The sequence below is a fragment of the Procambarus clarkii genome, chromosome 16 (genome assembly GCF_040958095.1).
Source record: "Procambarus clarkii isolate CNS0578487 chromosome 16, FALCON_Pclarkii_2.0, whole genome shotgun sequence".
Lineage (NCBI taxonomy): Eukaryota > Metazoa > Arthropoda > Malacostraca > Decapoda > Cambaridae > Procambarus > Procambarus clarkii.
The window spans coordinates 28,113,868-28,141,865 of record NC_091165.1 but is presented as its reverse complement, the minus strand read 5'-3'; the positions used below and the strand labels follow the sequence as shown (position 1 = coordinate 28,141,865).

Here is a 27,998-nt window from a genome sequence, read left to right as displayed (position 1 = left end):
ATACTGGAAAACTTGATATACTGGACCTGTACGGAGGTTCCAGGCTCTTAGGGACCAAGTGAATGAAATGTTATAGTCCGCACTGGTGATGTAAGATATATTACTCTGAAATATTAAAAGCATTTATCAATTTGACAGAAGTAATTGCCCTAATTTCATATTGTCTCAGTTTAATTATTTATTCAAAGTTTTCAACAAATGTGGTGTTAATCTTCAAAATACATTCACATTAAGGGGTCCTACCTCGTTTTCTATCAATACAAGTGTTGTTCTTCCATTGTTGACCTTTGGCTCTTAGCCTACAGCTTGCCTTAAGATGTCAAGTGTACTGATAATAGATAACACGGCCCGGAGGGTGTACACTTAGTACTGCTGGGGCAACCACAGAGTTGATTACTGTCTTGTTGTGAGGCATTCTGATGCCATTCTCACGCAACAGGTGCCTTCAATTATTTCAGCAGTTTTGGTAAGTAGGCCTAGACACCATTAATATATGTAGCATGGTCCAGATAGTGTGATACCGTTTTTATAATCTCATAATGTGACGGTCGAGTGGGGCCCAGTGATTTAACGCTATACTGTATTTTATTGTAATAAATATGTTCAACTTATCATAAAGTTAGATTTTGGGTTAGGCTGCTTCAGTGTTTTGTATGCCATTTTGAATGTCGATAGTACAGAACATGACTTTATTGGGTCTCTTAGTGCAGTTAGCTTCATTTTCAACTCGCAACAGCGATTCTGGGTTCGATTGCTGAATGGAACAAAAATGGTTGAGCACGTTTCCTTTCACCTAATGCCCGGCAGTTAATAGGTACCCGGGAGTTAGACAACTATTGTGGGGTGGCACTGGAGCCCCGAATGGCTTATGACACTCACATACCCCCTCCATGTGTCATCTTGTAAAGTTGGGTGAGGCTAGCCATAAATGTCTGACTTACTAATTTTGGACAGCCTAACGAACAGACATTCTATTGTATAGATATAGATTTCATATCTGTTGTTTGTGGGCAGAGGATGTGGCTGGTGGGCGGAGGTGTGGTGTGGGCTGTGCGGACGACGCTGCAGGTGGTACACTGGGTGTGGGACACCTGGGTCACCCTGGTCTTCACACTGATAATGGGCTGGCGGAGGAAGAGTCACCTCCCTCCCGTCTTCAACCCAATTCTTCTTCTCTCCGCCTCTGAACTGGCGGATAAAATAAGAGAAAGAAAGGTATTTACTAGCAAATACATTTGCATTATGTGGCAACTCAATAATTGACTATATGTAAGAATGCATCCTACCATGTTTTTAGTTACATGAATTATATTCAGGTATAAATGTTTGTATACAGAGCATTGCAAAGTACAATATAATATATAGTAAGTAATTATCAAAAGAAGGCACCAAACCGAGAAGGCTATGTAGCACAATATAATATATAGCCATCTTTAATTTTAGCAAATAGTGTTTGAAAAACTCAAGGAATCAAAACCCTTTTAAGTGGTAATTTTTTTTCATCATAGCCCCTAGGTCCCTGTCACCCTGCCTATAATGTGAAGACCAGTTTCAGGCAATGTATATATAATTCCATGTTCGGGTTAAGACTTGATATTTGTCAGGTCAGCAGCGTAGAGGTGGTGAGGTCTTACGTGACGAGGATCAGTAACGTCAACCCCATCCTCAACGCCATAGCCCAGGAGAACTTCCAGTCTGCCCTCCTCCAAGCCAGGATGGTCGACGAACGCCTCGACCAGGTACTGTCATAATTGCACCAATTTGGAAGTAATGCCACTCTGTGAACTCTTATTACAATAGTTGATAAAATGTTCTGGTCATAAAATTGATTGCCTGATTTTTTATATATTATTCTTTCTTGTGGTTATTATTAACTGATTTGTTACATTTCCCCCAGGGTCTTCACGATGGAAGTCTGACGAAGGAGTGGCTGAAGAAGAACCAGCCATTTTTAGGTGTTCCCTTCACGGTCAAGGAGACTATTGCTGTGGCCGGTAAACAATGTTCCTGCTTTAATAGCTTATAATTATGAGCACATATTCGTGTATGTATTTACTATAAGAATGCACATTTACACTGCTTAAACTCTCAGTAGAATAGGCAATTCAAACAAATTAAGCAAAACATTTGAGTTATACACTATTTACCCATTATGTGCCTTTATATTCTTTTCCACCATCACTCACAGGATGGGTATGGGGTACACCACCATTCACAAAATCTCTATGAGGTACTTTACCGCTCACAAGACAGGTATGAGGTATATTACCGCTCACAGGATAAGCATGAGGTATACTACCGTTCATAGGATAGGTATGAGGTACACTACCGCTCACAGGATAAGTATGAGGTACACTGCTCACAGGATAAGTATGAGGTACACTGCTCACAGGATAAGTATGAGGTACATTGCTCACAGGATGGGTATAGGGGTGCATAATAAATGAACTAATCTAAAGCCTGACATACACAGGGTGCTGTTTCGGCCATAAGAATTTATAGAGTGGAGTATGAGCATGTGTTTTGCACTAATAGGCATGTAAATACGAGGACATAAAAGTAATTCTAAAAAAAAAGTGAACTACCATATATTAATTAAAATCAGAATGATAGGTCTTTAGATTCTGTGGTAATGGTGGTAAGTATTGGTCTTAAATGAAAATTAGATACTCTACCTACCCAGAGTAGAGAAAGTCAGTAAATGTATATGAGGCTAACATTGCAGGGTTACCACACACGGGCGGACTTATGGCGCGCGACTACGTTATCGCTTTCCGGGACGCTGAGGTCGTCACCAGGATGAAGAAAGCAGGTACATGGAGGTTCTTTTTGTTATTATTAACATGCTATTATTGTTAATAATTATTATTATTAACATACTTAGGTACACATAGCAGTGTGCTGCTACCCTAGTCTATATGCAGGGTTACAGAGCATATGGGTTTATGGTTTAGCAGTAGGTGAATAAACACCAATGTTTGCCCCCACTATACCTATAATGTTTTATCTAAATAATTCTAAGTTTTGCTCGAAACGCTATGCTTTTGTGCAACGTTTGAGACAAACGTTTCACATTTGTTTATGTATCCCTCCTGTACGTACCTGCAATTGTCCCCGTCATCTTATGTTTTTTGTACGCACATTCTTATCAATGCAAGTATTTTTATTATTATAAAGGTGGTAGGGGGACCTGTAATCATACATACCAACTCTTCCTTACATGCATACACGCTCGTGCTCTCTGTTGAAAAGTGAATATACAACAACGAATGAAATGGAACTCAGCATCTTTATGTAAAACAAAGTAAACAAGAATTGTATTATTACACAACAAATTTTGCTATTCTAGAATACGATCAAGAGGTAGGTTCTAATAACAAATTCGTAAAGCTAAGATAACACTTTAATCACTGAATCAGAGGCATTCACCGTACCTTGGAGCTAATTATCTCTCAAGGTTTGTAATGACAGAATACGGTTATCTCTGTGTTAGTCGCTATCATTTTCACCACTATCACTGTGACGTGGGAAGATATCATCTGTAGCGGAACGAAGTATAATTTGTGAGTATATTCACTGAAAGACATTCAGAGCAACACCAATCACAAAACTGTGATAAATTCCAACAGCTAAGGAATCATTTTCAGAATGACACTGTATCAGTGACAGATGAGAGTGTATCAATGACATGGCAATGTATCAATCACATGACAAATCAGTGACAGATGATACTGTATGAGCCAGATGACACTGTATCAGTAACAGATTAATATATTTGTCACTGCACAACAACCTACCACTCACAGGATGAGTATGGTGAGTCACTAAACTACCATTCACAGGATGAGCTTGGTGTGCTCATCACCGCTCACAGGATAAGTATGGGGTGCTTATAATAGCTGCCACTAGCAACTTCAGTAATAAACAAAATCAGTCGGTTCGAGTGTAAAAATAAATTTCAATAAATTATCATAAACGAAATTTGAATCGTAAACAGAACTCCACAGAACTAATAAATAACACATCAAATTACACGGAAATAAGAAATTCTTTGCGCTCAATAAACTTAAATTAATCCACTGTATATCTTTACGTATACGGTGGATTATTGTCACGAATATCTTCTTGCAAAGGTAATTGTAACATAATATACAAAACTGTTTTTCAGGGGCCATCTTGTTGGCAAACACGAACATTTCAGAACTGGGTATGTGGTGGGAGTGCGACAACCGTGTGTACGGCAGGACCAATAACCCCTACGACACCAGGCGAACACCAGGCGGCTCTTCCGGCGGTGAGGTGAACTCATTCACCTTTATATATAAGCAAATAAATATTAAGTTAAGGGGCTCCGCTCCTGTGCCAGGTAAGTCCACTACGGGCTCACCATAGCCCGTGCTACTTGAACTTTTTGTTAGTAGCGAATCTTAAACAACAACAACAATAAGTTAAACAACCTACCATTACATTATGTTATCATAATATTATCCGACTCACCCTTATGTTATCGGGGCTGACGCCTTCCCTGTCCATGAGGGTGGGAAGTTGTGTAATGATAATGTATGTAATCACAATGGCGTGATATATGGCTGCCGACAGGCGAGCAGTTTATATATACAGTACATGTTAGGCTTCTCCCCCGAATCAACCTACCCCTGGCTTTGCGCCCTTGTGAGGTCTGGAGACGCCAGTGCGCAAGTCCATAGTCTCCCGAGACTGATGGATGCTTACTACTACTACTACTACATGTTAGGCTTATATTGGATTCCCCCCTTTCCCCAAAGGGTCGAATTATTGACCCTCCCCAGGTTGCAACCCCACAAGCTGATTAACTCCTATTTACTGCTAGGTGGACAGGGGCCTTAATTAGGTAATAAGACACGCCCAACCATTTCTGTCCCGACTGGGATTCGAACCCAAAATTGTCAATTGTAAGTCGATAACAACCCCGCAGCCCATCCTCATAAGCACAGGCCAAAATCCATTCCATGCACCTGCTAAACCCCCTGTTTATGAATGAAAAACGGTTTACAGAGGACTCGCAGCTGATGACGTTTGAGCGCTCGAACAAGTGATTCACTTACGACTTTTGTTCAAACAACAACGCTGCAAATGCTTCACCCACGTATGCAGGCGATGAGTCACAATAACGTGGCTAAAGTATGTTGACCAGACCACACACTAGAAGGTGAAGGGACGACGACGTTTCGGTCCGTCCTGGACCATTCTTAAATCGATTGTGTGGTCTGGCTTCACCCACATACTACAAATACAATCGGCAACAGAATCTAAACACCTAACCTAACCAATACCTAAATATGCTAATACCGTATATAACAATATTAATTTATATTTGAGAAAAATCTGGTTTTGAATGAACAGCATGTTAAAATTGAAGAATGCATCTTTGGGGTCGACCGCTGGATGGAATGGACTTGGTCTAATGATGGATTGTACAGACCGGAACCTGATGATTAATAAAGATTAAGCCACCCAAGAGGTGGCACGGGCATGAATAGCCCGTAATACCGGAACCTGACACAATGAATTATTATATCAATGAGAAAATCATTTGGTGCAATGAGGTGACTTGAACCAGAGTTCTAGTGATGGCAGGTGTCTGAGAATCACTAGAACGCCGGTTCAGGTTACCTCATTGCCACAAATTATTTTCTCAATGTATGTATTAGTATTAATTTAAGATAATAATGAGAATGTTGCTTACAGTGCGCACTGATGTGTGCGTGTGGCACCCCGCTGAGTCTGGGCACGGACACCGGCGGGTCTATCCGCACCCCGGCCTTCTTCTGTGGTCTCTTCGGCCACAAGCCTACTACTGGTGAGTCTTACGTCACTCTGACGCATATTACTCTACTTTTTCAAAGCCATAACTTAGAAAGGCCTTTTTTTTATATATTAGCCTTAAATAGCTAATACAACAACATAATCAGGGGAAAGCGCCAAACCATTCCGACTATATAGCACTGGGAAGGGGTCAGGATAAGGATTTGGGATGGGACGGGGGGAAGGAATGGTGCCCAACCACTTGGATGGTCGGGGATTGAACGCCGACCTGCATGAAGCGAGACCGTCGCTCTACTGTTCAGCCCAAGTGGTTGGGCTTAAATAGCCAATAGCATGCAATAATTAGATTGTTAGTTGGACCAGTTGAAGAATTTTTCATGTTGCTCAACATTCTCTATAGACACAGTCGAAACATGACAATATTTAAATGGAAAAAATTCAAAGATACATTTTTAATTAGGAAAAATACTCTTATATATGTTTAGAAAAAATCCTACTTATTATTTCCATCCCCCCTGAACTACTAATCTAGGTTTGGTGTCTCTCCGTGGCTGCAAAATTCATTTTGATAGTGAATACAGCGAGATTCAGTGCGCTGGTCCCATCACTAGACATGCTCAAGACTTGGCTCCCATCCTGACCATTCTTGTTGGAGACAAAGTTAGCAAACTTCGTCTTGGAAAACATGTAAGTGTAAAAGTATCCAGTTAAGTTTGAGGAATTTATATTTTTATAAATCAGTTATTTAATTGGAGGTTAATACAAATGATAGTTTGGCATGTATTCACAGGGCATTTGGCTGTTCACAGGGTGTTTGACCTGTATCATATTATAATATGTACATTATATTATACATACTGTATATAATGTATAAAAGGATCGGGGAGTAGGTGGTAAAAAAATTTGAAAAGTTATTTAAGTAACACCAATATATAGCTACGTGAAATTGAGAATAAATAAATCAAATTACTGTAATTAATACAGGGTAACTACCACTGTAAACAAGCTTTACTATCCCTCCCCACACACTGTAACCACTTGTACTTAACCAACAGGTCAACCCTGGAACCCTGCAATTTTTCACCATGGAAAATGATGGGGATGCAATTTTGACAACAAGAATGAGCTATGCCCTAGTCGCTGTACAGAGGGCTGTTGCCCAACACTTCCGGCATACATATGATTGCACTGTGCGTAAGGTAAGGCCTTATTAAACTGAAATATTATATGTAATATATTGTTTTCTACTGTTCTACATTAACTTAGAGGTTGTATGTGGTCATTCTTGAGCCCATTGTTGTTATAATTAAATTGTGTAACTAGCTTATCAAGACTGTAATGTACTTTTCTAAATGAATTTTGGAATTCAGTTACTAAGCTCATTATGTACCTCTGTAACCTTTTCCACTACCGCCCATGGGATGGGTAAGGGGTCCACTACCGCTCACAAGATGGGTATGGGTTCATTACTGCCCACAGGATGCGTATGGAGTTCACTGCTACCAACAAGATGGATATAGGGTCCACTATCACCCACAATTTGAGTATGGGGTCTACCACTGTCCACAGGATGGTTTATGTGGTGCATAATAAAATATACAGTTTTGTAGTTGATTTGATTTCCCAAGGTTGCTGAATCTTAATGCCCTTCTGTATACAGCATTACGTAATGTGTGATTCCCGGTGGACTGATACTTCTTCCCGAGGTTGCATTTTGTTGCTAGAGCTTTTTTTTTATTGCCTTGCATTGTTGTGTCTAGTCTGTAGTGTAAGTCGTGAAGCCATCATCCTTTTCTGGTATTAAAGTTGTCTTGATTCTAGGATGCCTTTTAATTGTTGCTCTGAACTGAACTGTTGTCAAACCACTTATCTTTTAGAAGAAGGTCTCCATGTTTGGATACAAATAGCCCAAATGTGGCACACGGGGGATTTATACAGTTGAATAATCTTTTATTTTTTCAAGTCAATGCTTTGTTTAATTACCGTATTCATTATTTTCTGCTGGCTTTTTATATTGGAGCTCCTATATCTTGCAGAGCAGCTTTCAATACCTGTTGGATCATAACTTCCAAGTGCTTTTCTTTATCAATCAAATATCGTGGTATTGATATGACAGGTTTATTATGTTCTACATGTAAGATACTGCATTTATCATTATTGAAAATAAATGTCTTTCCTCTGACTATTTGTGGAGTTTGTGTATCTTTTTCAGTTCCCAAATACATCACCTGACCTTGGACGATATATTTAGGCTAGAGCTTACTGGTGGTTGAGCAGACACAGCACCGCTCCTGTGCCAGGTAGGTCCACTATGGGCTCACCATAGCCCGTGCTGCTTGGAACTTGTTCCGAGTAGCTGAATCTATAACAACAACAACTGCTGGTTGAGTAACTGATATTTTAATATTAATTTAATGATCTTATAAAAGAAAATTACTTATGTATCACTCATTTCAAGGTGATCATCCCTGGAATGCGACGCTCTTACCAATTGTGGAAAGAGAAACTCCATGAAGAGCAAAAAGATTGGACTCCAATGTTTAAACAACTAGCAGACAATAAGGTTAGATTTATTACAATGTGTATAAGGCTACCGAGATAAACATACAATACTTTGTCGATCAACTGGGCAAGCTATTTAGATGTTATATACAAAATGAGGTTGAGTTAGCCTTGGATAGGATGTTTGCACTCGTTTCTTATAATAGAAAAGCCCACATTTTTCTAGGAAATCTTTAATTTATACACAGACGACGAGTCACAATAATGTGGCTGAAGATATGATAACCAAACCACAGCAGAAGAGGAGACAACAACGTTTCGGTCCGTCATGAACCATTATCATGTCAATTGTCCTTGATAATGGTCTAGGACAGACCAAAATTTTGTCTCCTCATCTTCTAGTGTAGTTTGGTTATCCTTTCATTTATGTTATCTGTATGTTTCAATCCTCACTAGCCATGTAATAATAAAAAAAACGATGCCTGTGTCTTATAGTAAAATAATGTACATCCACAATTTCACAACATAAAACACAAACATCTAGAGATTGAATACCAACAACTTTGAAAGTCGACAGTTGTCAATATCCTCATTCTTCGATAGAGAGCACAGCAATGAATGACACTCATTCTGGGTGGGTGAGATGAGGGTGGCTTAATCATATCTTTGACTTGTCACCTGATGCACTCCCTAACTGTGCTGTCAGTAGTCCAGAATTTAGGTAGCAAGGCAAAAATAGCTTAGTGTGGTCACCAATTCTTGGGTATGGTAAAGTAGAAAAAAACCTTGAGGGGCTACCCCACAAGCGACTCTACCATGGCATCAGGTGCCTTGCCATTGGGAAGGCTGTCTATATTAAATAAATTTCAGCTCTCACCTCCATTAATTTTATTGTATTATAAAATTTCAGTGCTAAAAATACTTATGCAAATTCATAAATAAAGAATATCAGTACTGTGTATTAATGTTTGAATACTGGCAGTTTAGATCATATTTTATACTGATGTTTATTATTATTCTCAGGGCGAAATCAACGTGTATACAGAAATAACACGAGCCATACTGGGCCGTCCACTTCACACTGTACCCTTACTAGCTCAGGCGCTCCTTGACAAATTGGTTGGAGAAATCAAATTTCTCAAGGACCAAACAAAGGTACTGCTTGGCAAGGAAACCACTGCTGCTCCCATGCCAAAAGTTCAGTTGGACACTCAATGGAAAATTCTGCAAATGAGAGTGCAAGTAAGCTAAGTACTGTATTACATACATTCAGTTTATGAAAAGGGTAAAAATAATTACAGTAAAGAAGACCTTTTCTCTTCACATTAGATTTCTATATCATGTCACATGTCTATCATATATGTTAGCTTGGAAAATTGATCAAATGTAGTGCAAAGCATATGCAAATTTCTGCATGAAATCTCTCAAGACTAGCTAAATTTCATTGCCAAATCATAGTTAAATGAACCTAAAGTCATGTCCAGGAGGCACACTTGAGTATTGTGCAATAATGATGATGATGATGATAGGCATCCATCAGTCCTACTGTTGTGCAGTATTGTGCTCTTAACACTCGGACAGTCAAATATGGCAAGCAGCAACCTGATCTTCAAACCATTTTTTTACAAATTTAGTAACTCTCTCTTCAAATACTTAACCATTCTATTTGCATTTACAAGGTCAAATATTTTAAAATATGAGTATAATGTGGGGAAAAGCCTACAGCCACCATACTGGATATGAGGGGACCAATCTAGAGATCGCCTCGAGTGACCACCCCACATCTCCCAACGTATTATTGTTATTGTGATTTCCTAGTCCATGACAACATTGTGATGGTGTACATAAGCTCATAATGGATCTGTAATTTACCAAAACAATTATACAAAAATGTCAAGGGAACAAACGTGAGAAAAGAATAGTGTGCCAATCAGGCCTCTTATTCTTCAAAGTTTATATACATTAAGTTTATATACAAAGTCAAATGTTTTGCAGGAAGATTCTACCATGAACACTAACCCCCTTTCCCCCTCTCACATAACAAGTAAGGTTTATTTAGATTCTGTTTAACCAAAAATGGGTAAGTAAAGGGATGTAGTGTACTTGGTGAAAATTATGAAATGATCAGCTTGAATATTTAAACATTACGGATAACTAGTTTATCACTTTAGTTCCTCACTGAAGTGAGGAACAATTGAAAAAAAAATAGTGCCTGAAGGTCACACAGCATTCGGTTTTACTTTTATACAAAGATAATTACAAATTCAGTCTGCCCCTGATTTTTTCAATGGACGTGATTAAGTCACTAATTTTGCTCCCCGTCACATTTACAAACCTCCAAACTCTACTCCAGTTTTATGTTAATTTCAAATTCTGTTTAATTTTTTTTGGCAAACTCTGAATTAGTAATATTAATGCCAGTTGTGTGCCCTCATCTTCCTTATGCACATTGTAGACATTTCAGAGAGAGGCAGCAGTGTCTACTTTCTCAAAATATTCTAGGTTTTCAGTAAATTTTAATTCCAACATTCATGAAGATTGTTTGGGGTGCAGCAGGAGTTGCATTATTTTTGAGATGTGCCATGATGCAAAAAGTTTATAAAATGTATGTAAAATAAAAGATCATTTTTAAGAAGTCAGTAATTCACACTGTGGTGTTTGGGCATTAAACCATACACCAAATTGTGCATATGTGAATCTGTCCTCGTACTTTTCAAATTTTGGAGTTAAAAGTTCAGCAAGTCTTAGTAAATACATATGGCATCAGCTCAGTAATTTGGATGCCAGCAACCCAAATCTCTTAGTACTCTAATTTGAATGAATTCACATTCAAGTTTTTAACCCTTAATTCAAAAAAAAATTCGGGTTGCCAAGATTTCTACCAAACGAAAGCGAGAACTTAATTTTGTAATTTTTTAACATTCTCAGTAACAAATTTGGTTAACTTGAATGTATAGTTAACTCAAACAGGGACAAGCCCCATATAATTCGGATTATCGAACACTAAACAGTACAGTATTTGTGTTGCCTGAATTTGCAAGTTGAAAGTGTACTTTATTTTTTCAGTTTAATGACCAAATAATATTTTCATCATTTTCATTCAGCGGCTGCTTGGAGACAATGGAGTTCTCCTATATCCAAGTCACCCTACATTGGTACCCTATCACAGCGAGTCATTCTTTCGCCCCTTCAATTTTACCTACACAGCCATCTTCAATGCATTGGGATTTCCTGTAACTCAAGTGCCTCTTGGACTGTCCCCTGATGGTCTTCCACTTGGTATACAGGTAAGAAATGCTTGGAAAGTTTTAAAATATAAATTATATACTTTTTTTTTATATATTTTAGGACATTTATACAAAAATTTCCCATTCAAAATATATTGTACCTGGTAAAATTCACAAGCTCTTTGTTCCTAGGTAATATAGTTGCCACTTGCCAACTCCCTCGAAAAAATTCCTTGACAATATAAAATCTTGCCAAGGATTATTTTGAACCTAAGAACAAATATCCATCTACCAACTATACTGACCACCATTAAGTGGCAGCATTACTGTGAAAACAGGTTGCAGGAGGGAGCAACCCTTACTTTGTTCTTGTGGAACAAAAATTGACACCGACTGCGAGTGTCAATGTCAACAATGGCTCTCTTCACTGAAGCAGTTTGGGTTTCCTTGGCTGGTCACTCTTCTTGAGCCAGACCTGGGGTACTGTCAGTGCTTTAGTGGACTTGGTTGCCTTGTCAAAGCTTTGCAATGAGTTGACAATCCATTTGCATTTTTTCACCAATTCATAAGTTTAAGTGCACTGTCTTGTTTTGGTTGCTGCATGGTGAAATTATTGCTGTAATTACTATGCTTCAGACAGCCTTACACAACTAATGTTCTTTGGAACACAACCTGCCCAGTGGCTTACAACATGGTCCACAATTACTGCTAGATTAACAGTAGTAGTCAAAAATAAGTTCAGTCGACCCGCCCTGTTAACCTGAACCCAGCCAAAACTCACTTGAGGCACAGGGCAGGGTGTGCTACCACTGTGTCACAGAAACTTACAAGGCAGTGGCTCATTGTGGGCTACGGTCGGCAGAGCGACTGAGCACACACAAGGAAGACTATCGAGTCTGATCCACTGCTTGAGAAATATCAAGAGGGTCTACTGTTCTGCCTCCTCTTGCCTTGGTCAGTGATCCACATCTTACAAGTGCTAGTCTTGCCTGGCTCCCCAGCCTCCAGCACTGGTTAAGTGCTCCTAAATGCCTTCAGCTTTTGGCAACAGACACAGTAGCTGCATTGGGGATAACAGTTTTAGGGATAGCCATCCACGAAACTAAACTGGGAACGTGAGCACCTTCACCGAGAGTTGGGGCCCATTGCCACTTTCTTGTTGGAGCCCATTGCCACTTTCTTGTTGGAGCATCAGATCCCTGTCTCCTCCTGACTGGCAGCCATTTATTTTTTCTCACTCAAGATGTGGGTTGTCATTTAGCCACTCATGTCTTAGATTATTATATGAAAATAATTGGAAAATATATTAAAAAAAAAAATGGGCATTAAATATTTTATTTTATTTTATTTTAGGAACATAGTAAAGCATTGCATGTGAAGTCCTCAGTTTACGGTTAAATAAAGCAAGTAAATCAAACTGAAAATAAGACGTACAGTACACTGGTATTTCATTTAGTTAGTTTTGTTCAGTACAATACATTGTAATATACCAGCTCCTACCAGGAGCCATTAGCAAACAGGCTATCACAGGAAATGTTAATATAAGTACTGTATAACAATGGCGAATGTTATAAAAAGTCACAGACTTGCCATCCTTAAAGATTATTCTTTAAGACATACAGTTTACGTTAATCTATATTCTTTAAATCTCTCAAATCTTAGCCTAACGATATTAAAGTATAAAGACCTCTATCTTTAACTTCATTTACTTGCAGTAAGGCTTTGATTAAAATTTATTGAAACTTATAATTTTGCTATGTGAATTAATTTTCAAAGCTGTTAATATAGCTAATATTATGTGCTTGCAGGTTGTGGGAGGTATGTACCAAGACCATTTAACCATTAGTGTTGCAGCCGACCTGGAGAAGGCATTTGGGGGATGGGTTTGCCCATCTAAGATTCTCTGAGTAAATGACACATTAAAGTTAGAAAACAGCCTATTATTGCTTTCAGCATTTATATCACCGTTTCTGTAATTCACTGATGCAAATAAATATTTTTTACATAAAATATATTTTACTTCACCCAAAGTTTAAATAAAGCCAATGCAAATCATTATTGCAGTATGGAAACAAATACGGTAAAGCAAAATTTATGTTTATAAATGAGGTACAATAACAGTGTATTATTAATTTAATTATACTGTATAATTAAATTAACACTTTCGCCCGGGCATGACGCAGCATTGCGTCATCCGTTTACTGGCGGTAATTCCGGGGATGACGCAGCATTGCGTCATCCACTTTAAATAATCGCCAAAAATCAGGTTTTTATCCGATTTTTTGGGGACTGGTTTTAAAATGCGCGCCGATGTCTTCCCATTTTCTTTGTTGAGCCTCGTGGCCCTCGGGCAGCTTGGCACATGCCGTGGGCCCATTGTTTTCGCTCCACTGTTGTGACCAATGTCGCCTCCCCTCGCATCTCAAACGTGTGAACATTTCGGCTATTTTCTGTGGCTATATTTCTTACTGCGGCTTTAGAAACTATCTACGCTTACTCCACGACGGATAGTGATCATGAACAAGGCCCTTCCAGGAAGAAAATTGCGAAAGAAAGGCTTGAAAAGGGCGGGAATTGGGAGTGTAGCTGGAAGGCGGCTGAGCGCTCACTCGCGGCTAACGCGTGGCCCGTCTTCAACTCGTCGGCGGTTGGAGCGTGACCAGGTTTTTTATTTTATATGCTAATGTTCCTCTAGAGAATTCTATTGCAAACCCATTGAGACCAAAATGAAAGACTTAGGATAAAAATTGAGGTGACCAGAGTGAAAATAGCGAGAACATTTTATCGCGTTTGCGCGCTCCTGGGTAACTCGTTCGCACTTTCTCTGTTTGCTGCGGGTAATTAGCCGGGCTTTTGGAGTTTATATGCATTTAGTGCTGTACAGAATTCTATTGCAAACACAATGATACCAAATTTAATCTCGTAGGACGAGAATTAAGGTGACAAAGTTGGAGAGTATACACTTTTCAGAATTTACGCGCACTCCCGTGACACCCTGGGTCCCATATCGCACAGTTGAGGGGTGGCAAGCGGGGTGCACCAAAGTGTTAATTATACAGTATAATGGGTGGCAATTTCTTGCCACCCATTACCCACCATAGTTACCTTGTGATGGTTTCGGGGCTTAGCATCCCTGTGACCCGGTCATCGCCCAGACCACCATACCAGCAACCTTGGCATGGTGGTGCACTTGTATAGCTTTCTTTGACAAGAGAACTTACTACCTACTTTAATTTTCTTACTCTTATCCATGCAATCTTTTTAGTACCATGCCACTTTCTTGCTACAAAATATTTGTTTCACACACTTCCACCCTTTCATATTCCACACAGCCCCACACAATGTGGTGTCAGTAGTAGAGAGAGCAGTCTCCAACTGGAGACTGAAACCACTTGACATACAAGAAAATGACTTATTCCATACAGTTTAACAATGCTAGGTTTGGAATGTAGGTTCAGCAAAAACTAACATTTTGCATGATGTTTATTCTAATTGCATATTTAAGTGGTTGTAAATTGATCCATACTCTTAACTTGGTATTACTGCCATGACATGCAACCTTATCTGATACTGCATGCCAAAATTTAAGTACATAATATCCTTGGCTTCCATGAGCAATTAACACTTTTTTTAGTCAGAAGTAAACAAAGCATTTTCTTAGCTTTATAGAACTAACAGATTTTGACACTGCATTAACATAATTACTCTTGTTTATAATTTCTATTAAATCCTTCAGACATTATTTTTTTCTGAAGACATACAGTAAATATTACAATTATTAATGGAACTAAGAGTACATTTTATGTGATTTCTGTCTAATATTGTCTTCCAAAAGCATAATAGAACAAATGGTTTAGCCAAAGCACATGCACTTGTGAAATGTATTATAATTTAGTTACTTCTACTCCGCTTCAGCAAGACTACAAGTTGCTTGTGAAGTTTGCACCATACAATGATGTTGATCCGACAAAATGTTAAACTATCAGCACACTTTAATACTCTACCCTCCTTTAACATGCAATTGAATGTTAAAAAAAAATTATCCAAACACTTCAGAAAATAATAATGATGTCCAATACTGTACAGTGGAAACAAGCTTGAATGTAAACAGATTGTTCCTCCAGTTAATATAAACCATAGTGACCATTATGTAAATATTAATGAAATAATAGTTACATATACAAAAAATATACACAGAAGTGTGTTCTAACTAGAAAAATAAAATATTAATATTAGGTTGAATTTTGTAAAAAAAATAATCTCATACGGTACCTGTATAGAAGGAATTTCTCATACCGTTGCATCCTTTAACTTATCAAATTGGAATCTTTCCAATACATCCAATGTTTCATTAGACGAGTACTGTTCCAGCCTGTTTCCACTGCTATTATAAAGATTGTAGACTGACTTCTTTGCTATTAACAAATTTATCCCATTCTTGAATCGATTATGATTAACCAATATGAGTATTGGGTGTATAATAAGACATCGGAGAATAAAATATTTTTTTTCAGCAATCATTTACAGCAACTAAATTTATAGGATGGTCAGTGGTTATTACACATTCTTCGACCTTTTTGTGACTGGCAACTTCATAATATTCTAATATACAATACTCTTTAGTGAATCCAAGGCTTTATATACAGTACAGTAATTAAAATCACATCCAATATCCATTATAAATATCACAGCTTCAAATATTGTGTGATTATAACAAGTCCAGGCAATGCATTGTTAATAAAAACTATTGTGTTATCAATTCACAAAATACACACTTCAAGCAATGATGTGCAGACTAAGCCAAAATATACATGAGTGATGGAAGAGCCATCACCATCACTTTCCATATTGAAGGAAAGGACAAGTTTTATCTTGTCTAAATAGATTCCCAACTCAGCACTGCCCTAATTAAGTGCTTATTTGCAAACTATATACTGTACTGTATACTCATTTTCACTCCAAGAATAATCATAAAAATGCAGTTTAGAGCAATTATGATTAATGTATATTACTTTGTGATAGTGCATATATATATATATATATATGTTAGAAACATTTGCATTTTCTAAAAAAACATAAAATTTTGTAAAATCAAGCCTTGTTGCTTTTTTGGTGAATTAATGATTTACTCTAACCAGTTATCAATCCTCTTGCCTTCAGGAATGATGGTCCAGTTCGGGGAATTCTCATTCTCATTCAACCAATGAAAGTCATCAATTTTATTCCACTGGTTGGTATTAAAATCTAAACCACTTTGGCAATAATGGTCTTTTAGTTCCGAGTAATTAAGGTTATAAGGGGCAAACTGAACATTTTGGCAATTTTCTATTATAGCTGCTCCTGTGACATGCAGATAAAACTGTGTGTCTTGTGTGTTATGAATGCGAACTTGCTGACTAGCAATGACAAACTTACAATTAATACAGTCTTTAACAAATACTGATCTTGAAGTTGGGCCAACAACCACAGTGCAGTTCTTAAGTGAAGCCACCTGTAATGTGCTTGGGTTTCCAAGAGCAATAACTTTACAGTTCTGCAGATTTTGAAGGTTTAATTGCCGGTTCTCCAGTTCACTTGCAGACATTGTCAGTGTCTGATCTACCTGATCTTTAAAACCAAAAAACTGTTTTTCAATTAACTCTTTTAAGGTATTACTGTAACTTGATGTGCTGCCATCAATGGTATCTATCTTAGCATCTTTGGCTTTTCCACTTTTCTCTGAAACTTTTTTCTTCCCAAAACCAAACTTTTTCTTGGGCTGTCGCTTCTCTATTACACATTGAATACGATCATTCAACTCCTTCATCTCGTCTAAGGCTTTCTTAATTTGGAACGAAGCCAAGAACATTGATGACTCATTGAGAAATTGTTGCATTTGCTGTAAATCCTTTACCAAGTCATCAAAGTATGCTATTAAGTCAACTTTGTTCACACTTTCTGCTTCTTCAGTCTTTCTTTCTAAATCTTTCTTCATAAGTTGGAAAGTTTTATGAAAATAGTCAGCATTTTCAGATACAGCTTCATTACTTTTTTTCTCTGAACGTCTTTCCTCCGCTTTCTGTGTTAAGTCATCAGTTCTCTGCTTCATACGTTCCAAGATGAAGGCATAAGTAGATGATTGTGATGGATCCATTGTTCTAACACTTATCTTTATGCAATAAAATACTATTTTCAATAATTGTAAACACTAACCTGAATGCAATCTCCTCAATAGTACAATTACTAAATTCTGTACAAATAAAGAGATATGAAATCTCACGAATCCTTCTCAGACTTGGCCAGATATAGCTCTCGAGCCTTTCTAGCAGCTACTTCAGGGTCATCTCCTGCTGCAGCATTCTTCAGCACAAACATAATCGCAGCAGTGTTGCTTTGAGGTACCTTTTCATAGTCTTTTTGTTGTCTTTCGGGTATGTTCTGCCAAAAAGAGAAATATTTAGACATCAAAAGTACCTAGCAGCTACCTGATCTAGTGGACCAATTTAAGAAAATTACACACATATAATAATTTTGGATACTGAAACAATCGACCTTCAGTCTTAATTTTATAATCTCCAAAGGACTGAGTGACAACTATTTCCTGCAAATAGACCATACATGGATATATTTCACTTATTTATTAGGTACCCTGGTTGTAAACAAATTGGTGGGTTATATTCCAGGGAAAACTAGTGGGGCTTAACTAAATAATATTAGGGATAGAAGAGTCTACATGTGGAAGTAAACAGAACCTGAGGCCACATGTTTAAAAAAAAAGGAAACCAAAGAATAGGAAAATATAAGGAAGCCATTCTTAAACTGAGTCACAGAAAATTGCAGCAGACTATATATAGAATTCCTTAGTCAATGCAAAAAACAATGCAAAGTAAAAAATAAAATATAAAATGTGTCACAAGTACAGCTCTCATCTTGCAACTATGTTTAGGTAGAATAGACAAGCCCCCGGCTTTCTGTCTCATCGAGGCCACTAGTGTTAGTGGTCCTCGGGTAAACTCAAACTATATGTTAGCCCAAAGGCAGACACACATGGTTCAATACACATAGCCAGCACGGGTGACAATATCCCGTAGCAAAATCTGACCCAATAAAACACAATGACAAACCAATACCCACTATCTTTGCTACATACTGACAAACCAATATATACTTATAATTTCCTCATTATTAAAGCCCTCCCTCTCATAAGTCAACATTAACCACATTCACTACCAAAGGCATTCCACAAAAAAAAAATTGGTGGAAAATAGCCTAACCTTGTGGTGTGTCTCAGGCTCATGCTCAACCATCTTCATCAGAAAATATCCTGCAAAGGTGAAGCCCCCCAAGTAGAATATACTCTTCATAGCAGCCATGTCTACCACTTCTGTAAGCTAAATCCAAAAATGCCAATAATGCTTTTACAACTTCATTGATAAACTAAATTTAAAGTCCTAAAAAATATTACCTTACTATTATATAAGGCAAATGGAATGAGCACTCAAAATATTTATATCCGAGTTATCCCACTTTGTTCCTCCCAAACTAAGATTCCAATGTTAGGCAGGGAGACACTAAGTACCAAGTACCCTAGACAGAATTTTTGTACAGTACTAAAAACTCTGGAGAATGAAACTCTACTCAATTCAGATCAATTTCTCTACTCAATTCAGAGAATGAAACTCTACTCAATTCAGATCAACAGATCAATTCATGCTAAAGTCCATCTTTTTTAATAGAAAATTGATAGCAGTGGAAGATTACCAATACAGTACAGCATTACATTTGTTTCCAAGGTATTCAACCTTTTGTATTTAATCTGCCTTTATTTCATGACCGAGTTTCCATATTTGCACAGCATATGAATACACATTCTCAGTAACCAAAATGAAATGCTATCTGTACCTATTGAATAACTCAAACCGTTCATTCAGGGTTTTACATGCTGTAATTATTTATCTCGGTGAATATTTCCTACTTTTAAACTCTGGATTTTATCTTCCACAAAATTTACTTTTAATGAATACTATAACTCCCTATAAGCTCATAATCCATCTATATAATAATTCTAATTCTTGGATGGATTATGTTTTTCATTTGTCTGTTATTTCCTCTTCAAAATTTCTTTCCTCCTTCCTTTTTGCTGCCAATATTAGTTATGAGCTTATTTGTATTTCTCACATGTTTATTTTTTCTCTCTTACTACTGTATATTGGTTCCAGTTGTTTCTTTTTGTGCTTTTTAGCCTCTGCCAATTTCTGTCAAACAAGTCCCTTTCTCTTGTTGCCTGCTTTACGTTGATAGCTACAAATAATCTATACAATAAAACAAAAGATTAAAATGACAATAGCAAATAAAATTCCAAAGCCAAATGAAAATGAAGAATATAGCAATGTGTAAAATTATTTACGTTACCATTAAGTGTTCTTAATCTAACCTAAATCCATAAATAATGAAAAATAATCACTATTTATGCACATTAAGAAATTTGGAATTTTACATGAACATATATCATACCACAAATTCTTACCTCTGAAAAGCTATTGCAAGCTACAATTCTGGCAATATATGCTAAAGCTTTCACTCCTGCTTTGCTACAGATTCTTCCTGCTTTTCTCGAATGGCTGGAAACTGCTTAGACCAAATATGCTGATCAAATTGTCTTGTCTGGTCTTTATTGTTGAAAAATTCACCAACACTATAAAATACTGAAAAGAATCATCATATCAGTGTATTGAAAGCTTTGACAGATGCAGTTTAATGCTGATAAATGTAAAGTTTTGAGGCTAGGTAATGATGATAGTTACAAGATACGAGCTGGATGGTGTTGAGATTGCGAAGTCAGATTGCGAAAGGGATCTGGGGTTATGATTAGCAAGAATTTAGTAATTACTAAGATAAATTATATTATATATATATAATATATATATATATATATATGTCGTACCTAGTAGCCAGAACTCACTTCTCAGCCTACTATGCAAGGCCCGAATTGCCTAATAAGCCAAGTTTTACTGAATTAATATATTTTCTCTAATTTTTTCCTTATGAAATGATAAAGCTACCCATTTCATTATGTATGAGGTCAATTTTTTTTATTGGTGTTAAAATTAACGTAGATATATGACCGAACCCAACCAACCCTACCTAACCTAACCTAACCTATCTTTATAGGTTAGGTTAGGTTAGGTAGCCGAAAACGTTAGGTTAGGTTAGGTTAGGTAGGTTAGGTAGTCGAAAAAACATTAATTCATGAAAACTAGGCTTATTAGGCAAATCGGGCCTTGCATACTAGGCTGAGAAGTGAGTTCTGGCTACTAGGTACGACATATATATATATATATATATATATTATATATATATATATATATATATATATATATATATATACACATTATATATATACATTATATATATATATATGTATTATATTATATATATATATATTATATTATATATATATATATATATATATATATATATATATATATATATATATATATATATATATATATATAATATATAAAATTATATATATATATATATATAAAATTATTTGATAGTTTTGAGCCTGGGTACCGTTTGATTATGGTAACTGGGCTAGTGTACTAGAAGCATACAGTACTGTACTAACATATAAAGCAGCAGATGAAACACTTGGCATAGCATGCTCTATTACAGCTTGTTGGATTAGAGCAACACCATATAATGAGTGTCACAAAGATACAAATTTCAGGGATAATCTACACATCCTTTTGACTGAGTCAACTGTTGGTTTTAAAACCACTCAGCCTTTGTACAGTACTGCACTTTTGATCTGCTCTTAAAATGAGCTAATGCTGTGATGATAAGAGGGTAATCAAGAAAGATATCCCCCAGGCCAGCACATTTTGGGATAAAACTTGGTGGTACAGTATAATGAGAACAGGAGATACAAATGTTACCTCACACTGTAATTATAGTGTGAGATGACTGATGAAGATTAAGCCACCCAAGAGGTGGCATGGGAATGAATAGCCCATAAAGGGAGTGTGAAGAGTACAGGGTTTATATTAGTTCAGTGTGTAATGAGTATAGGATGGTCTGGTGTAATTAGTAAAAGCATACCAGGAAGCATATGAGAGCAGTAATTGAGTCACTGGATTGACAGTGTTTGAAAAGTCATTTATTTCAGTTTCAGGAATAAGGATTTTGGTAGCCATTTCAGGCACAATTGAGTGTTCTTCAGTGTCTCTCAAGCATCTATATGACCCAGCAGATACAGTAATTTAAAAATATTCCAGCTGTATCAGTACAGTGTGCTAATCTGACATGACTAAGCATAGACCTCTTCCTGCTTTGGTCCATAATGGTCATGGATCATTAGTTACATTTATTATTCAGGGATAAATGGACAGGGACACTTCCAAAACAATCTTAACTAAATTTACATCTCTCTACATAATCTATTACTCAAGAAGGCATGGAGATGAACAGTTTAGTGAACAATTCATAGGAAAAACCTCTTCTGTCCAATTTACTATCCAGGAACAGTGCAAAGTTATTTTTTTGTACTAGAGGTGCTTTTGCAAACTTCATTTAGCAATTAATATTTCCCATACAAATCTAACCAAACCTGATATTATTACTTGACCCCAATAGTATTTACCTTCCAGTCCTGAACTGTAGTTGTTGCTCATGTAATATCGGAAGTCTGAAAAATTAATAACATTCTATTATTTACTATATACAGTAGAATGTAAATTATTTCATAATAAACAATACTGTATTTGCACACCCATTCAAAGAGTACATAAGTCAAAACTAAAATAATGCTTCATATATTCCTCATTTTAATACTGTACATAAAGTACATTCAAAATTATAAAAAAAGAAAATTTTAGTTAGATAGAACAATTAGTGAAATATACATATACAGTACAGTATTTGATTTTGCATACCCCTGTCTGTATTCATGCGATGATAAACATAGTAAACACCACCAAACAATCCCACTTCAAGAGCCAGTAAGACTGCAGCACTCTTCTTTACAAAGTTAAATAGCTGAGACCGTGGGTATTTTTTCATGGTAAGATAACCTGAAATTAAAGAAGGTATTTTACTTGTATGAAACTCCATCCAGAGTGTATGAAACACACTATCCTTATCTCAATTATGGTAATCTGTGCTTGGAGTTCTACTACCCAAAATCATCTACATCCTCTAATTACTCAACACAAATCAGCTATTAGAACTACTGTATAACAAACTTAAGCCCCAGACAGCACTTGGGCCCCCTTACTTAATATCGAACATTCAAAGATTTAAGTCACTGTACTCACCTAGTTGTGTTTGCGGGGGTTGAGCTCTGGCTCTTTGGTCCCGCCTCTCAACCGTCAATCAACTGATGTACAGATTCCTGAGCCTACTGGGCTCTATCATATCTACATTTGAAACTGTGTATGGAGTCAGCCTCCACTACATCACTTCCTAGTGCATTCCATTTACTAACTACTCTGACACTGAAAAAGTTCTTTCTAATGTCTCTGTGACTCATTTGGGTACTCAGCTTCCACCTGTCCCCTTGTGCTGTGCCACCCGGGTTAAATAATCCATCCTTGTCCACCCTGTCAATTCCATTTCACTGTGCATCCATCCTTCCATCCCGTATAATTACCCTCTGCTCAAGCAGGAAATATTCGAGCCAAGTTGCTCCGGCGACTCTGCTGTCCTCATGTGTGTCTGCTGTGACTCATCACTCACCACTGGCGGCCACATAACACTCTACATCACACTTCACCACCCAGTCCATCAACAAAATTAAAACAAGGCAAGCTTCAATAAAGTTTCTTATATTTGCTGGAGATGTGGCGGTGCTTCCTAGTAAACACAAAACCCCATCAACAAATAAATACCTGAACGGCGAGGACGTCAGCTGCTGACCACAACAGAACGGTTGTCCTCCAAGACCGCCTACACACTACCGGCCTAAACTTAATTCCTACTACATACGCCCTTTTTAAAACTCTAATGCCATACATTCACATTTATTAACTATAGTTTTCTGACTCCAGGAATCGTAGTAACCATAGTTTACCTATAAGATCGCAGCAGATATAATTCATACATCAAAATAACATAATTCATGCATAAAATGTATTAACCTCGCTTTCCCTCCGTTAAATACCTTTGAGATAATCATTAACGCTCGAGGCCAAAGCATGATATATTAATTGTGACCAGTTTAGGAACTACGAACTACGTGTCCAGGGAGTGCATGGCCCGTGGGGGGGGGGGGCGGGGAGTTAAAGGTCACCTCATGGACAGTGACACTGTAATGGTCATAATTAGGCTGGGATATCGCTACTATCAATGATAGCTACAAGGATATCATTACTATTAATGACAGCTACTGGGATATCATTATTATTAATGACAGCTACTGGGATATCATTACTATTAATGACAGCTACTTGGATATCATTACTATTAAAGGCAACTACTGGGATATCATTACTATTAATGGCAGCTACTGGGATATCATTACTATTAATGACAGCTACTTGGATATCATTACTATTAAAGGCAACTACTGGGATATCATCACTATTAATGGCAGCTACTGGGATATCATTACTATTAATGGCAGCTACTGGGATATCATTACTATTAATGACAGCTACTGGGATATCATTACTATTAATGACAGATACTGGGATATCAGTACTATTAATGGCAGCTACTGGGATATCATTACTATTAAGGCAGCTACTGGGATGTCATTACTATTAATGACAGCTACTGGGATATCATTATACATGGCAGGTAACTGAAGGCAATCTGATGGTTAATTATGACAGGTGCTGTGTCGAATTACTGACCCAGGATACAACCCCACTATAAGCTGAATTTACCTGAGGGCCATTAATACTAGTGGTCTCGACGAAGACAGGAAGCCGGTGGCTTGTCAAAGGTCCCCCCATTTGCCACCGATTATCTTTTCCAGCTGTATTATAAACACCAGCAGTTTTGTCATTTCCACTTTACTATAGATCTTAGCTTTATTAAAAGCTTAACAACTTTATTATATAGAGGCTTTCCTTGCATGAAAATATAGTAATAGATAATAAATGGGCCCAGAATGTGGAATGACCTTCCCAACCATGTTAAAGACAGTACCTCTCTCAACCAGTTTAAGTTAAAAACGAAGCTATACCTAATAAATTCCCTGTAACCTACCTTACCCCTCTATTGTCAACCCATGTATGTTTTTTTTTTTTTTTTTTTCAAATCAACGCTGTTTTAATGTAATTTTCTGTAATAATTTGTAATTGTATTTGTGCTGTTTTTTCAACAATGTTCCCCCCTCTTTTACCTCTATTTTTATTTGTACTCAACGCATTTTTTTCTTTTTACCCATTAGTTTTATGCTTTAGTCAGTAGTGTTTTTTCCTGCCCGAAACGCTTTGCGTAATAGTGGCTTTAGGCATTGTATGTACTAGCTCTATCTATAAAGCCAACAAACTTTGTAAAATCTCTATGTATGTACCTTTGCCTAAATAAAAATTATTATTATTATTATTATTATAAATCAGTCTCTGTGGTGTAGTGGTAAGACACTCACCTGGTGTTCCGCAAGCGCTTTGTCATGGGTTCGTATCCTGGCTGGGGAGGATTTACTGGGCGCAAATCCTTAACTGTAGCCTCTGTTTAACTCAACAGTAAAATGGGTACTTGGTTGTAACAATGATTCTTCGCGGTGGGGATCGTATTCCAGGGACCTGCCCGAAACGCTAAGCATACTAGTGGCTGTACAAGAATGTAATAACTCTTGTATATACAGTATCTCAAAAAAAAAAAAAATGTTGAACATCACTAATTTGCTGAACGAACTGAATATTGGGTTCCGTTCTTGAACAGCATTACATCACTTGAATGCTGCCCCCATGTCTCACAGGCTATAACAATAACAAAAATAATACTGTATTAATAATTATGCAGTTATAATCATTTATTTACCTGAAGGTCACAATCTCCGGTAGGTTTGACAGACAGGAAACCTGTGTATTTGAAGTGAAGTACTGCCACCTGGCATGCAATTTCATGGGTGTATTTACTTTAAGGGTGAAAAAGCATCTTCTGTTGTCTGTTCTACATTGTGGCATGATGACCTTGAAGCTAAGCTGTTGCCCCTTGTGAGAGAGATATTGGACCTTCCAAAGATGTGATCTGGATTAATTTCCCAATTTGTTTTTATTTATAGGTTTCAAAATTAGCTCCGTTGTGTCTGGTTTGTAGCATTAGTTCCAAGGCTCTCAACCTTTACTGGCATAATATTCAATTTGGTTCTGGGATGAGTTGACAAGTTACACTTACCCAGTCTGAATTTATGCTCTAATGGGAGCAGCCAATAGCTTGTTTAGGGAAGTGGTTGAGTGGTCCTGGCTTAGGAAACAATAACATGAAAAAATTATAAGGTATACTTAGTAGGGATACCAAAGGAATAGTAATCTAGTGATAGATATACAGCTTTTAATTCTAAATCTTATCATATACGTATTAATTTTTTAAATAATTGTAATTATTAAATATTATAATTGTAATTATAATTATATATTATAATTGTATATATTATAATAAATTATTGTTTATTAAATGTAATAAATGTAAATTTTGAATAATTAGTTTAAATACAATTTTATTTGGACATGTTTTATTTAATTAAGTACTCTGGTTAAATTAAAAATCTCGATAAACATTATAAACATTTATTACAAAAATATGATGCTATAAATTTATATAATTACTCAGGTTTACAATATGCCTCTGAAAATAAAAGTACTGTAGTATCAGAAAATAGTACTGTATCATACAATTAATGATTAAAATAGCTCTCTTTAGAAAATACTGTACTGTACTATTTACAGTACTGTAAATAATTACTTCAATTATTATTTTATACTTTGCAAATGAGTCATAAATATATTGTACACAACACCCTGTGTTTGGTCAGCTTCTCGGTGTTCAGAAACATTTAAAAATCATCATTACCACATTTCCAACAATTCACGGAGTGAGGATTACCACAACTAATGTACAGGTACAGTAAGAATGGTTATAGTACTTAAGTACATACAGTATATTAAATCACCTGGTACTCTGTGCAAGGATTTAGTGCAGGTTGCTTCTATATGAAATTAAGTTTTTTCACTGCTTAAAGTCCTAATTTTTTACATTTGGTTATATTTTTTTACCCAACAGAACGGTTGTCCTCCAAGACCGCCTACACACTACCGGCCTAAACTTAATTCCTACTACATACGCCCTTTTTAAAACTCTAATGCCATACATTCACATTTATTAACTATAGTTTTCTGACTCCAGGAATCGTAGTAACCATAGTTTACCTATAAGATCGCAGCAGATATAATTCATACATCAAAATAACATAATTCATGCATAAAATGTATTAACCTCGCTTTCCCTCCGTTAAATACCTTTGAGATAATCATTAACGCTCGAGGCCAAAGCATGATATATTAATTGTGACCAGTTTAGGAACTACGAACTACGTGTCCAGGGAGTGCATGGCCCGTGGGGGGGGGGGGCGGGGAGTTAAAGGTCACCTCATGGACAGTGACACTGTAATGGTCATAATTAGGCTGGGATATCGCTACTATCAATGATAGCTACAAGGATATCATTACTATTAATGACAGCTACTGGGATATCATTATTATTAATGACAGCTACTGGGATATCATTACTATTAATGACAGCTACTTGGATATCATTACTATTAAAGGCAACTACTGGGATATCATTACTATTAATGGCAGCTACTGGGATATCATTACTATTAATGACAGCTACTTGGATATCATTACTATTAAAGGCAACTACTGGGATATCATCACTATTAATGGCAGCTACTGGGATATCATTACTATTAATGGCAGCTACTGGGATATCATTACTATTAATGACAGCTACTGGGATATCATTACTATTAATGACAGATACTGGGATATCAGTACTATTAATGGCAGCTACTGGGATATCATTACTATTAAGGCAGCTACTGGGATGTCATTACTATTAATGACAGCTACTGGGATATCATTATACATGGCAGGTAACTGAAGGCAATCTGATGGTTAATTATGACAGGTGCTGTGTCGAATTACTGACCCAGGATACAACCCCACTATAAGCTGAATTTACCTGAGGGCCATTAATACTAGTGGTCTCGACGAAGACAGGAAGCCGGTGGCTTGTCAAAGGTCCCCCCATTTGCCACCGATTATCTTTTCCAGCTGTATTATAAACACCAGCAGTTTTGTCATTTCCACTTTACTATAGATCTTAGCTTTATTAAAAGCTTAACAACTTTATTATATAGAGGCTTTCCTTGCATGAAAATATAGTAATAGATAATAAATGGGCCCAGAATGTGGAATGACCTTCCCAACCATGTTAAAGACAGTACCTCTCTCAACCAGTTTAAGT

The 27,998-nt window shown here is 36.9% G+C and overlaps 3 protein-coding genes across 6 annotated transcripts; 1 reads left to right on the top strand and 2 right to left on the bottom strand.

Annotated features, from left to right (window-relative positions):
- The first annotated feature begins 316 nt into the window (after positions 1-316).
- LOC123760012 (fatty-acid amide hydrolase 2-B) lies at positions 317-13,544 on the top strand. The gene is made up of 13 exons (XM_069325401.1): positions 317-466; positions 1,015-1,215; positions 1,605-1,739; positions 1,898-1,994; positions 2,726-2,812; positions 4,169-4,299; positions 5,728-5,839; positions 6,338-6,492; positions 6,861-7,004; positions 8,264-8,368; positions 9,331-9,549; positions 11,412-11,594; positions 13,343-13,544. The coding sequence occupies exons 2-13, from the start codon at positions 1,018-1,020 to the stop codon at positions 13,439-13,441; spliced, it is 1,665 nt and encodes a 554-aa protein (XP_069181502.1). The 5' UTR covers positions 317-466; positions 1,015-1,017; the 3' UTR covers positions 13,442-13,544.
- Positions 13,545-15,003: 1,459 nt separating this feature from the next.
- On the bottom strand, positions 15,004-23,501 carry LOC123760013 (tubulin-specific chaperone C). 4 transcript variants are annotated; one of them, XM_045745365.2, is made up of 6 exons: positions 23,405-23,501; positions 22,451-22,588; positions 22,159-22,203; positions 20,041-20,218; positions 18,788-18,904; positions 15,004-17,951 (listed from the first exon to the last, which is right to left on the bottom strand). In XM_045745365.2, the coding sequence occupies exon 6, from the start codon at positions 17,665-17,667 to the stop codon at positions 16,660-16,662; it is 1,008 nt and encodes a 335-aa protein (XP_045601321.2). In that variant the 5' UTR covers positions 17,668-17,951; positions 18,788-18,904; positions 20,041-20,218; positions 22,159-22,203; positions 22,451-22,588; positions 23,405-23,501; the 3' UTR covers positions 15,004-16,659. The 4 variants fall into 4 exon arrangements, with proteins under 4 accessions (XP_045601321.2, XP_069181504.1, XP_045601319.2 ...); XM_069325403.1 differs by having other exon boundaries at positions 18,788-18,837; XM_045745363.2 differs by lacking the exon at positions 23,405-23,501 and adding an exon at positions 23,167-23,385.
- A 3,645-nt stretch (positions 23,502-27,146) lies between these two features.
- LOC138365307 (uncharacterized) lies at positions 27,147-27,724 on the bottom strand. The gene is made up of 2 exons (XM_069325596.1): positions 27,714-27,724; positions 27,147-27,567 (listed from the first exon to the last, which is right to left on the bottom strand). The coding sequence occupies exons 1-2, from the start codon at positions 27,722-27,724 to the stop codon at positions 27,147-27,149; spliced, it is 432 nt and encodes a 143-aa protein (XP_069181697.1).
- Positions 27,725-27,998: the final 274 nt, after the last annotated feature.